We start from the raw sequence: 13,189 nt of genomic DNA on the forward strand, positions 1-13,189 counted from the left end.
TTAAGTAAATCCGAATCTGTCCATGGTGGACTGTTTTGATAGGCTAAAGTAAATCGACCATAACTCTTTGCTCCGATATCGGATTTGGGTGAAATTGGTATCGTTGGAAAGATAATTCAAAGGGATTTCATTTAATATAAAGTAGGTCACCCAGTTCGTCCTGTACAAGGAGTTATGATCATTTGAAGTTGACCCTAAAAATCTATTTTGAGAGGCTGAAGTAAAACGAGTATAACTCATTACTCAGATGTCGGATTTGGATGAAACCAATTGCATTAGAAAGAAGACTCTCAGGGATTCTCATCGATATATAGCAGCTCACACAGTTCATTTTTTACAATGAGTTATAATCGTTTAAATTTGACCCAAAAATCTATTTGGCTGCAGTACTTTTGTGTGCAGAAAATTTCTGCACATTTACTGTTCATTGCGTCCACCATTTTCAAGTTTCGAACATGCTCGCTTATATTCGATACTCATCTGTTTTCAGAAATCTTTATATCATTGGAAAGCTAACTCGATAAACTTCGCATAGGAACTTCGACGAGCAAATTCCGGTATAAATAAAGTCGATTCCTATACACATATAATCAAACTATACACTTGAAACCATCTCAAAATAATCAATACTCATACTTAAACTCATATATACCTAACTTATGATCAATACATATACTCCAACACATATAACCATGGCTAATGCACGTAATTAAGTACGGGGTGTTACAATATGTTATGCTAAGTTTCATGTGGAGTTTATTGATTTATATGTCTTATCATGTGAGATCATGTTAAAACCTTCAAATTGTGAATTTGATGATTGAATTTGTGTGCTCATATGTTAATTAGTGTTATGCGCATGTTCTATGCCTTTCAAGTGTTTGGTAAATTGTTCATGTGAACTAATAAGAGCAAGAATTCATGTCAAGTTAGCCTATGTGCAAGATATATCACGCAAATGTTTGTTAAAATGCCCCAATCAGTTCAGAGAAGGGCATGTTGGTTAGATGATTACCTCCCACAGTCTCAGTTTCAGTCTCAGTCTCAGAATAGAACTCAGTTCAGTTCTACAGATTCAAGACTATCAGACATAGTCACTCAACTCAGTACGGAACTCAGTATGGTTCCCCAGAATTCAGGACTGTCAGATACAGTCACCCAGTTATCAGTTATAAGTATCAGTTATCCAGTTAATCAGTTGATCAATATTCAGACTCAGTGTTCAATATTATCACTATTTCACTTACGGTATACGTATTCATGCATGTACTCTTATTAAGTCATACTCATGTTATTCAGTTATTATTGTTTATACATATGAACCTATGCATTTCAGCCTACCTCACTAAGCATACCCAGTACATTCAACGTACTGACGCATGCTTTTTGTGCTATGATGTCTTATATCATAGGTTCCGATGCACGAGCTCTAGAGCACCCTTAGTAGACCAGAGTTTCAGCATTCAGTGTAGTGGTGAGTCCTCATAGTTCGAGGACATGAGTATTTCATTTTGTGTCAATAGACGGAGTTAGTTGGGAACTTGTCCCATCAACTCCACAGTGCAGATAGTTAGAGGCTTCTTAGACTAGAGTATTTCAGACAGCTATTCAGATTTCAGATTTGTCTTTCAGTTTTGGGTATTTGTGATACCTCTTTCAGTATTATCAGTATTATTTACTGATTGAATCTTATGGCAAGTTTTCGCCAATTTCCGCATATATATTCTGTGTTGTTATTCAGTTATTGCAGCAGGTATCAGTCATGGGTTAGCTTGTGGTCCCTCGGGATTATGAGCACTGTGTAGCGTCCGGGGTACAGACTCGGGGCGTTAACAATAAATTGTAGAAAATTTTGAATAATCATGTTTTTATTTTTACTCACAAATTAAACATCAAATTCATTCCAAAGAATTAAAATTTTTCTCCAACTAATTTAAATTTTTAACTATAAATTCATATATACAAACATAATGAATTTTTTATTTTTAAATTTGAATATCTTTAACACATTCACAAAAACTTCAAGTTTTTTCAAGTTTATTCATTAAATTCACTAATTTTTCAATATCCACTATCACTCACTTTTAATTCAAATTTAAATTCTAATCCCCAAAAAATATAAAAAAAATTAAATATAGAGGAAAAAAAAATTGAATTGGGGGGGAGGGGCTGGGAATGGGGTTTGATGCTGGGAATGGGGCTGGGGTGAGGTGGGGTGTTGGGAAGGGGCTGGGGTGGGGTAGGGGTGCTAGGGTGGGGTGAGGGTGTTGGGAAGGGGCTGCGTGGGGTGGGGGTGCTGGGAACGGGGCTGGGGTGGGATAGGGGTACTGGGGTAGGGTGGGGGTGTTGGGACGGGGCTAGGGTGGGGTGGGGTGCTGGGTTGGGGTGGGGTGCTGAGGTAGGGTGGGGGTGCTGGGAATGAGGCTGGGGTGGAGTGGGGTGGGGGTGTTGGGACGGGGCTGGGTGAGGTGAAGGGTGCTGGGAACGGGGCTGAGGTAGGGTCGGGTGCTGGAAATGGGGCTGGGATGGAGTGGGGATGTTGGGATGAGGCTGAGGCTGAGGTAAGGTGGGGGTGTTGGGACGAGGTAGGGTGGGGGAGGGGGGGCTGGGGTCGATAGGAGAGGGGTGGGGTGAGGGATGGCTGGACGGGGGAGGGGGTTGGGGAAGGGGGGATTTTTTATTTTTTATTTTAAATTTTTAAAAATATTTCTAGATTAAAAAAATTGAAAAAAAGTTGAGTTGCCTTTTTAATCATTTTTTAAATTATTTTAATATAAAATTGACTAAAAATTGATCTCTACTCACACCTTAGGCGAGTGCCTTCACGTTCTTCGCCCTACTCATCAGTTTCAATGCACGTTTGCTCGGTCAACGGTCAAAGGATGCAAAATATAATTTTTTAATGGGTTCAGGGGTCTAGATGACAAACATGTAAGTAGAAGTGTCCAATTTATAAAACCGACCTAGTACAAGGGCTCACTGAGCCATTTTGCTTATTTTACAAGTCGTCATTTAATCGGGTATGAAATTTAGGAAATAAATGATAATTTTATAAAGTTTACAAAATTATTTTTTTTAAAATTTACTTTATAATTATTTTTTTATAAAGTGGAATTCACTAAAACTAAAAAAGAATTGATGTTATTAAATAATTACTAATTTTTGAAACCGACCAAAATGAAAATTACTACTCAAAATATCCAAGCAAAAAATCTTTGTGATTCGTGACATTGTCCGATTAACCTCACCAAAATTCTCGTATAGCCGTCGTTATATGCATTCCGAGCGGCGGGTAGAGCACAATCTCCGGCGACCAAAATATAAATTGTTAGACAATGAAGTCAATATCTCCATTGGTTTCAGTTTCCACTGCCAAGTTCCCAATTTCCAACTTTACTACTACTATTTCCTGTACAATTTCATCTCTCAATTTTGCAGCTCCTCCAAAGAAAACCTCTTCTAAATTAGCTAAAACACTCTCTGCAACTCCTATATTAGACCCCATAACTGCGCCAACAGCTACTGCCGCTTCCACCTCTCCCAAAAAGGTGTCCTTTTCTTTCTGTTCACTCTTTTCTTTTTTTGGGGGTTTTATTCATTTGCTTGGTAAGTAGGAAGGGTAGACTTGACGTAACTGGTAAAGTTGTTGTCATGTGATAATAAGGAAGTCACGGATTCGAGCAGTGGACATAGTAAGGATAGGTACAATAGACCCTTGTGGTGCGACCCTTCATGGGTTAAAACTGAAGAGGAAAGTTTTGTTTGATTTTATGGTAAAAGGGATGTATCAAATTTGGATGAAATTTGACAAATTAGTTACCAGTGTAGGAATGAAATAGGCCGCAATGAAGTTGGAATATTTTGAAGATTGATAAATTACTCGCTATTTTGGGAGTGAAAGGGGTCTCAAGTATAGCACTGATGTTACATACGAGTAGTTAGTATTGGAACTTATTTTTAGGTTAATTTTGGCCAAATTAGTTAATGACTAATGGTTTCAAACTGATTGTTTTTATGTAAATCATATATAGAAAAGCGATAGGAACTAGAATAAATAGTCCAATAGCTATAAATGTAAGAATACTAGTTGATTGTTTGACTTTTGATAGTGAGAATGGGTATTTCTCAAACTATAGAGCTTCACTGAGCTTTGCCTTTTCTTTTCTCTTTTGAGGTGCTTATAGGTTCTTGTGCCAATTGGGTTTGGCACTGAAGAAATGGAAGCTGTAATATTGGCTGATGTTCTGCGCCGGGCTGGTGCAGAGGTAACAGTGGCATCAGTAGAGCAGCAGTTGGAGGTTCAAGCGTCTGGAGGCACTAGACTAGTTGCTGATGCTTTCATCTCTGCTTGTTCTGCTGAAACATTTGATCTTGTTGCATTGCCGGTTAGTGTGAGATTTCCTTAGTGTTTTTTTTTAAAAAAAAATTGGTAATGTTGTATTCCTCAGCATTAAGGATATTGTGGAGACCTCCAAAAAGGGATCACGGTGTTGTATATGTCATTTGATCTTTTTAACGAAATATTCACCATGAATATCTGCCTGTTACAAGCTGTGAAGGTTTATGTGAAATGCATTTTCTGAAAGTCAGTATACTGACTTGCTGCTTCTTTTACTACACATATCCTTTCTCCACTCTGATATTTCTTTTACTTGGTGACTTCAAGAATTACCACGATGCAAAGCAAATCAGAGATGCCATGTTTAGCTCAGATGCGTGTGGAAAGCACACAGTTGGTTATAGCTAAGTAGTGTGTTTAAAGAGTATAGATTTCATGGTAGTAATGGTCCTTCCCCATCTAGTGAAATGAAACTTGAGTTAGTTAAGGCTGCTTTGTTACAATTAATGTATTAGATTGGAACTGATTCAACTGTGAAAGAAGTGTCAGCACAGGGATACACCTTTTCAATGATTAATAGGCTCCACACTGTTCTATTGATGCATTAGTGTCCTCGTAGAGGTTTTTCTTGCTCTACAGACTTTAGTATTTTGTATCTCTAATATAACTTCAGGCTTTGATGATTTAGCTTCCGCTCCCTCCATCACGGTTTTATGACTTTATCCATGTGTCAATTTCATGGGTGGAAATTAGTAGTAACTGATTTATAGATTTGATTTAGGGAGGAATGCCCGGTTCTGCTCGTTTAAGAGACTGTGAAATCCTCCAGAAGATCACAAGCAGGCAAGTTGAGGAGAAGAGACTTTATGGTGCCATATGTGCTGCTCCAGCAGTCACTCTTTTGCCTTGGGGTCTTCTTAAGAGGAAACAGGTGACTATTGCATTTAATTTATTGAGTTTGCTTTTCTCGCAGTGTCTATGTTCCTAGTTTGGTTAATTGATGCAGTGTCTGTCAAGACCACTTGTCATCCTGCGTTTATAGATAAAATTCCTTCCTTCCGGGCGGTGAAAACTAGTACGCAAGTCTCTGGAGAGCTAACAACAAGTCGTGGTCCTGGCACTTCATTTGAGTTTGCCATATGTTTAGTGGAGCAGCTTTTTGGCGAGCCTGTTGCCAGAGAAATTGGAGAACTATTGGTGAGTGAATGACGTTATTCTTAAATTCTTAACATACTTCCTCTTCACATAGAATTTGTTTTTTAATCTTAATGCTGAGCTGACTGGTAACTGGATCATTCATGGGTTGTTATTTAGTTTGTATTGGGTTGAGATACTGAAACCAATTCGATCATAAACTATTGCTGGTTAGGTTCTAAAGACATGTTTAACTAAGAGATGCAACTTATTTGTGGTTTCTCCATTGCTTCCAGCATTGACTTTTTTTAAAAAAAATAAAAATAAGTAGATGTGTTTCGATTTATAAACATGGCCAAAATTGCCGTATACAAGGGGTATATCAAAAAGTAAATAATCCACAAATCATGATCCTCTACAAACTCTGCTCAATTATCTATACAACAGGGAACTTTCTGTTTCCACCAAAAGAAGATAAGGGATCAAAGAGTAAGACTACTCCTCAACTAAGAGAAACTCGATTCTACTCCTTCAAAGAACTTCCGACATTGACTTTAGAGGTGGCAAATGGAGTTCTTTTCTACTTTAGGATCAATTATGAAGAGAGTGTAAGAGAAAGTTGTTCCTTGACCTGGTTTATAAGTTCAATCGAACAGGATACAACTAAAATTCAGATGGCTTGTGCACAACTTGCAATTATGAAAAACCTTTCGTGAACACCTCATTTTTAATTTGCCTTCGATTTATTTGTATCTGACTTGCATCTGTTATCTGATTGGGTTGTTTATTATACTTAGATTGTGCTCATGGAACTTCTGTACACTTGTGTAGTTAATGAATCCTGCAGATGATGATCCAAAGAGACAAGAATTCAATGAAGTTGGATGGTCTCTTGATCACACCCCCCAAGTAAGTCTTCGTTGTTTTTGCTTCATGCTGGAACTTAAATTGTAATTACAGAACTAATTTCAGTAACAATGTAATCACCTCTATGAGCTCTTTATCTCGTGGCATAATGTCAAAGGCACTGTTAAAGGGTCTTAATTATGAATGTGCATTTTCCTTATTCGGTGCTTATCCATTCAGCATTCTGGCATAACTATGATGCAAATACATGTTTTTCTGACAATCCTCCTTTCAAGTAATGCTGTGCTAAAAACACATCGGTGTCAGTGGGCATCTTCCGTTGTTATGAGAAAAGGATATGGTTTCCCCATTTCAAAAAAAGAAAAGGATATGGTTTCTTTATTCTTTTCTTCCCACCTTCTGCTGTCAATTTTTTCATGTTGACTTGCAGCTTTAATGCTGGTACTGCTCCAGTTACTACCTTGTAGAGAGAATATGTCTACTGTCTAGCAAGTAATGTGGTTAATGTGAAATTTGTTTTTGACATTGCGCAAGGTTTGTTGCGAATGTCATCAACATTAGGGGACATACTCTTTGCACATGGAATTTGTTCTTGTTATATGATTTAGGAACAATTACACACAGGTGCTTGTCTTACTCGACGAGAGATTGGACTTGTGTCCTGGGATTAGTAATATTTGTGTGTAAAGAATTTATTGTTGAGACATGTCAATGTTCTCCGTCTTCACAACTTTGTAGGTTCTCATTCCAATAGCCAACGGGTCTGAAGAAATTGAAGTTGTTACCTTGATAGACGTTCTAAGACGATCAAAGGTGAATGTTGTTGTGGCTTCCGTGGAAAAATCAGCACGGGTCTTGGCATCAAGTGGAACAAAAATTGTTGCAGACAAGTTGATCAGTGCTATTTCTGACTCCATATATGACTTGATTATCCTCCCGGTGAGGCTCAATCTTCTCATTTAATTTTAATGAGCATTTCCACTGGTTCTACAAAAGTTTTAGGCAGGCGAATAAATAACCCCTATTGTGATAGAACTGTACCTACTACCAACTCATATATGAGAATGAATATCATAGGTCCTTCCACTTGCTTCGATGATTAATTGGTTCTAATTCCTTAGGGAGGAACTGCTGGGGCTGAACGGCTGCACAAGTCAAAAGTTCTGAAGAAGTTGCTTAAGGAACAAGAATCAGCTGGAAGAATATTTGGTGCAATCTGCTCTTCACCTGCAGTCTTGCAGAAACAGGGGTTAATAAAGGTAGGAGATTACCCATTTGAACGTCTTAATTTCGAGAAAAGAAGTTCATTTTACACTTCTTCCTTAAGCAGGACAAGAAAACCACTGCACATCCTGCTGTTATAGACAAGCTCAAAGACGGGGTAAATGATGCTCAAGTAGTTATTGATGGTAAACTTATCACAAGCCAGGGACTTTCTACAGCCACACAGTTTGCATTGGCTATTGTGACCAAGCTTTTTGGGCATGCAAGGGCAAGGAGCGTAGCAGAAGGTCTTGTCTATCAATACCCTAGGAGCTAGAATTGCCAGTCCTGAAACCTTCGGATTGCCCAAGTATGTTAAGGTGGCGGCTCAAATTGGCGGACAATTACGTGATGAGCAAATTTATTGTCGTTGATGACTTGGTAGTTGATATAACAAGCCTGAGAATGAATTTTTCCTACGTCTGCCAAAGATAGTAGGCTCATTCCAATGCAGTAGCCAAGTCAGCACTTAACTGCAATCGGGGCAAACTGGGCGAGTATCTCAATACAAGATGGTTTATACATTCACTTTAATCTTTAACCTACAATACAGAATTTCTAGTAGATGTTTACCTGGGATTAGGCCGTTTACTATCAATCCACCAGGCATGCATCAGAGAGAGAGTGATGATCAAAGTAATGACGCAATGTATGGGCATATTGTTCTTCGCCTTATCTTTGTCTCAACTCGTCTGGATGCTATACAGCAATCCTGCTCACAAGTTTCTATTCTTCACAATGGTTTGGCCTCCAGAATCAAGATTATTGCCTTTAGAGCATCAATAAAGAAGAGTGCTGCTCTCATGCATTTGAGGATGGATCTTGTTGAACACTATAGACAATAGATTCTATCATGGATTTGTATTTTTATTCATCTCTCTGACGATTTCACAATCCATGGAGTAGTACGTTTCATTTTCGTTCATCCGCATTTTGGAGACAAATGAGTTGATTGAATTTTAGTTAAAGCAAGCCTTGCAAGTTGCAAGAGTAAGGAAGTAGAGTTGTTGGTATATAGCTGTATTATTTTTACAGAGAAAAGCTACCTCCAAATATGTTTCTCTTTCGTTCTAGTAATAAATCTATCACCTAGCTATGGAACTGATACATTCTTCTTGCATAATGCCTATATCAGTAATGTGGTGAAGCAAATAAGAAGTGCACAAATAGCAAATTCATACAAGCAGACCGTTTACATAATGTACATGAATAGATACCATCTCAATCCCATACATGAAGTCACCACATATGTGAAATAGATCTGAATCAGATCATAAACTCACAATTCCATCCACCTAACCATTGCCTAATCTTGATTTTGCTTCAACTCCACATTCTTCTACCAAGGCCCTGTCAGTGTCCTCCTCAAGCATCTTAATTTATATCCGCATGGCATACTTCTTTTATCCAGTAGCTGCAATTGCACGAAATGGAATGTTTAACAAACAAATTTAGGGACGACACCAGCAATCCACCAGACAGTAGACAACTTAGTTTAACTAATAACATGTCTTAGTCTCACAGCCTGAATAAACTTGCAAATTTATACATCTTTACAGGTGAAACACATGAATGTGCAATAACTGATTATATAAACATGGCTTGCTTCATGGAAGCTTTGCTCATTTTGTTGATTAGTCAGACGTGAACTACTGCAGAACTTACTCATTTGCTTACACCGAGGTTGAAGTTTGAGCCAATTATTAGTGTACTTAAAAGAGTTTCGTACCTGATTTTTCTGCTTCTCAATAATTTCAGCCTGCGTGAACAATTCAAAAGTGAAAGTTACAACGCTAACACTTAACAATGACAATGCAATGATTTCATGATTTCGACCATTTGGTATGTACCTGTTTCTTCCGCAACTCTTCATTAATTTCTTTAAGCTTTGCCACTTCAGCTTCCAACTCTAAAGTATAGGCCTGTCGCATCCCAGATGAAGGTGCGATTAGGAAGTCCATTCACAATATAAGCATTTAACAAATTCAAGTTGTAATTCATGGGAAACCAAAGTTTATAAACATGTTGAGTGCATAAGTGAGCTGTTTTAAGCAGATGTAATAATGTTTAAGAATTCATCAGACATTATTAGATCTAAAGTAATTAAAGAAGACTGTCATCAGGAAGTCCTTATTAACAGCAAAATAATGCTGTCAATATCTTCAGTACTATTACTTAAAATTGCATGAATCCGTTTCATTATACAAAGTTGTTGACCAAGTGTCACATTAATAAGAAGTTTAGAGTAAATCCTAATGATGTAATGGTCCTCAAGAATCATAACCACAAGTAAATATTGTAACTGTCAGATAATAGCTCAACATATGAGTTCACCTGCTTCCGAGCCCTTGATCTAGCTGCAGATTCTCTGTTCTTAATCATCCTCCTACGCCTTCGCTCTACAACTTTTTCCAAAGAACTACCGGATCTCCTACCTCTTCCCCCTTCATTAAATGCGTAAGGGGAAGGTGAAAGAGACGATGTATCCACATTGCTCCTTGAAGTGAAATCGTTTCCAGGGGATCCTCCTTTTGCTGGTGAAACTCCACTGTGAAATTCTCCCATCCCCATAACTCCGCCTTGAGCTATATTATTAGTATTTCCAGAAGGACTGGACATTCCAACAGCAGGAGCCCTTGTCCGAGGGCTAGCTAGGTTACCATTGTTCGATAATTGCATAGGAGATGCAAATGCAACTGTTGTTTGCTTGGGGAAAAGCGGCCGCTGCTGCTGCTGAGGCTGTTGCTGTGAAGCCGTGGCACCAACCACATTCAACATGTTATTGGCTGCCATCTGATTAATCAACAGTCCAGTGTCTTGAGTTGGTTGCTGAAATGCTATGTTCAAACTGTTGTTATTCTGCTGACTCAAACCATCGTTATATGTAATACCAATTGAGTTTGAATTAGATTGCATATCTTCTCTAACTACCCCGGCCTTCACCAAGAACTCCTCCAATGTCATTTCTCCCAAGGTAGATTGCCTCTGCCCAAAGCTTGATTTCTCAGAGGCACTTTCATCTTTGGTACCAACAGTTTCTTTCTGAAAGTTTCTCCATACTTCATCAACACTTTTCTGCCTAAGTGGCCGAGGTAGTGTGAAAGAACCTTGCCTCTGTAGATTCCCATTCCCATCATCTCCTCCACCATTAGACGATACCACAGCTTGAGACTCTTCAGCTGACCAAATGCTTTTCAACAGGTCCTCCATATTTATTGATCCAAAATCTTTTCCAAGTCCACTAAATGTAGTTTGAAGCTCATCAAACGTCAACGAGTATATGGAAGATTGCCTAGCCAAAGGGAGATCACCATTACCCATTGACTTCCCCGTGTTGCTCTCTGGCTGTGGTGTGTCAGCAATGTTCTTGAAGTTCATGTAAGATCCCATGGTACTACAACACCAAGGGTATTTGATTATCTGATAAGAAAAAATCACCAGTAGGAGCTTTATCAGTTAAAGTAGACCCATCGCAACAACAACACACCCACTACAATCCCAGCACTTGGTTCGGAGAGGGTAGGATATATGTAGATCTTATCCTTAGACCCTCCACTCTCAGGAGACATAATATTCACCATATTAACAAATAGCAGGCCTATCTGAACTGTGACAAGTTTAAAGCTTTTTTTTCCATAATAGAAAAGAGCAAATTGGGGTTGGTAAAAATTCAGATAGTCAATCAACTTAACGCATGCCATTGAGTGCCCTGAGTTTATTTATCTTATTGACACGTTGGCCTTCAGAGGTAGATTAAAGATGTCCACTAGAGAAAGTTGCAATCTTTAAGATCTTACTTAACTGTACTTAACTTTTATATAACTGAAAAATCCTGATCAATATCTTATTTTAGTTAAAACCCCATGATTAATAGTACTTAGCTCATTTCAGTATAAAACATACTACTAAATATAGCTACTAGATCAGTTTTGACTGGATCCAAGATTTAACCATACCCCAAAAACCCAGAAACAAAATTAATTAATTCAACCATCTATACTTAAAAAAAAATATACTTGATCCTGTTCAAGATCATTACAAGTCCCAAAAAAAAAAATACAAAGATTTCAAGTTAATTAAATCAAGATTAGAAAAAAAAGATTGATCAATTTGTTGAAGTTGTTAGAAAATAGACAAATGAGAATAGGAAGTGGAGAGACAATTATACCCTTGCAGAGAAGGAGGAGCAGCGGAGAGAGCAGAAGCGTGTCGTTTCCTTCTTCTTCGCTGATTTTAGGGCTTTGCTCCACTCGACAAGTGTCTTCTTTCTTACACCCCTTACCTGCTCTTTTATACCGCACACTTCTTTATCTTACACGCCACTTTTCTTTTTAAGTCCCTTTTTAAAAGAAAAAAAAATATTTATTTAAAGAATTATATTAAAATAACTAATAAAATTATTATTATGTAATCAGATAATTATGAGTTTAAATCTTAAAAATAATATCCAACATAAATGCAAGATAAAATTGAGGATCATACACCCTTGTGATGAAATCCTTCTCGAATTCTATGCATTATGAGAGTTTTACATATTTTAATTTTAACATAAAATTTGAGAAATTTCTAATTTTAAATTAAGATAAGTTAAAAATATTTATGATCTTAAATACTTTCTCCGTTTAAAAAAGAATGACATATTTTTCTTTTTAGTTAGTTTAAAAAGAATGATCCATTTTCTTTTTTGGCAATACTTTAATTTCAACTTTTCACATGGCATGTTTAGGATTACAAAATTAAAGAATATTTTGATACATTTGATACAACTTTAATTTAAAGTTTCAAAATTCAAATTTAAAAAAAATAAAAAATTACGTCAAATTAAAGTAGATATTTTTTAAGGGAGTATTTAAGTTAAAAAATTAAAGTTAAATATCATTAAAAGAAGGGAAAGAGTCATTTTTTTTTAAACGAAAGAAATTTGAACGGGAGGAGCATCACGGTTTATTGTGAAAAAAAATTTTAAGGTTTATATTAGGTCGTGGATTTTAAAAGTTATAAAATTTTATTTTCTAAACTATCTTGTCACTTTAAATAATGTGACATGAGATAAACGAAGGAGTATTATTTTTTCTATCATTTTAATATACATATTTGCAGTTACGTGTTGCAGTAGAATATCAAAACGTGGACCAATGAGAGAGCTCAAAGATGATGTGACTTTGGCCAATGAGATATTGAAAAGTGGTAGAATTAGTGCCGTCACTTCTGTGCTTTTCTCACTAACGAATAGATGGCTCTTGTCCATTTGTCTATCGTTTTAGTTGACAGTCCCATAAAAATATTTATTTTATTTTAATTTTTAATTTATGAAATTAAAAAAATATATATTATATGTTTTTCTAATAATACCTTTATCATTACATAAAGTGTATATAATAAATTCAGATTTTTAAATTAATAAGATTAATTTGATAAAATAAATTCCTAATAAATATTTTTAAAGGGGAATGACAAGTAAACAAAAGCCAACTACTTTGAAATAGAGAATATATTTTTATTTTTTTTGTTTTCCAAGGTATCTCAACAGCCGGCAGCCGTGAGACTAATCTTTCGTTCCTCAATCAGTGCATTTTGCGATAGAGA

At 36.8% G+C, this 13,189-nt stretch overlaps 2 protein-coding genes across 3 annotated transcripts; one reads left to right on the forward strand and one right to left on the reverse strand.

Annotated features, from left to right (window-relative positions):
* The first annotated feature begins 3,130 nt into the window (after window positions 1–3,130).
* Window positions 3,131–8,614, forward strand: LOC107840273 (protein DJ-1 homolog C). Of its 2 annotated transcripts, XM_016684092.2 has the most exons (8): window positions 3,131–3,548; window positions 4,185–4,385; window positions 5,121–5,270; window positions 5,357–5,536; window positions 6,305–6,382; window positions 7,079–7,279; window positions 7,462–7,599; window positions 7,671–8,614. In XM_016684092.2, exons 1-8 carry the CDS (start codon window positions 3,336–3,338, stop codon window positions 7,878–7,880), a joined length of 1,371 nt encoding a protein of 456 aa, XP_016539578.1. In that variant the 5' UTR covers window positions 3,131–3,335; the 3' UTR covers window positions 7,881–8,614. The 2 variants fall into 2 exon arrangements, with proteins under 2 accessions (XP_016539578.1, XP_047251031.1); XM_047395075.1 differs by lacking the exon at window positions 3,131–3,548 and having other exon boundaries at window positions 4,246–4,385; window positions 5,110–5,270.
* Window positions 8,595–12,658, reverse strand: LOC107840274 (ABSCISIC ACID-INSENSITIVE 5-like protein 7). Its single transcript, XM_016684093.2, has 5 exons — window positions 11,772–12,658; window positions 9,938–11,023; window positions 9,454–9,525; window positions 9,333–9,362; window positions 8,595–9,017 (listed from the first exon to the last, which is right to left on the reverse strand). The coding sequence occupies exons 2-5, from the start codon at window positions 10,991–10,993 to the stop codon at window positions 8,943–8,945; spliced, it is 1,233 nt and encodes a 410-aa protein (XP_016539579.1). The 5' UTR covers window positions 10,994–11,023; window positions 11,772–12,658; the 3' UTR covers window positions 8,595–8,942.
* Window positions 12,659–13,189: the final 531 nt, after the last annotated feature.

Source organism: Capsicum annuum, chromosome 8, assembly GCF_002878395.1.
Source record: "Capsicum annuum cultivar UCD-10X-F1 chromosome 8, UCD10Xv1.1, whole genome shotgun sequence".
NCBI classification, from domain to species: Eukaryota; Viridiplantae; Streptophyta; class Magnoliopsida; order Solanales; family Solanaceae; genus Capsicum; species Capsicum annuum.

Excerpts from the sequence above, each read along its gene's own strand:
- LOC107840273 (XM_016684092.2), top strand. The coding sequence starts at position 3,336 with ATGAAGTCAATATCTCCATTGGTTTCAGTTTCCACTGCCAAGTTCCCA. Across the intron at positions 3,549-4,184 it reads CTTCCACCTCTCCCAAAAAG|GTTCTTGTGCCAATTGGGTT; the intron begins GTGTCCTTTTCT and ends AGGTGCTTATAG. Across the intron at positions 4,386-5,120 it reads TTGATCTTGTTGCATTGCCG|GGAGGAATGCCCGGTTCTGC; the intron begins GTTAGTGTGAGA and ends GATTTGATTTAG.
- LOC107840274 (XM_016684093.2), bottom strand. The coding sequence starts at position 10,993 with ATGGGATCTTACATGAACTTCAAGAACATTGCTGACACACCACAGCCA. Across the intron at positions 9,526-9,937 it reads GATCAAGGGCTCGGAAGCAG|GCCTATACTTTAGAGTTGGA; the intron begins GTGAACTCATAT and ends GGGATGCGACAG. Across the intron at positions 9,363-9,453 it reads AAGAGTTGCGGAAGAAACAG|GCTGAAATTATTGAGAAGCA; the intron begins GTACATACCAAA and ends TTGTTCACGCAG.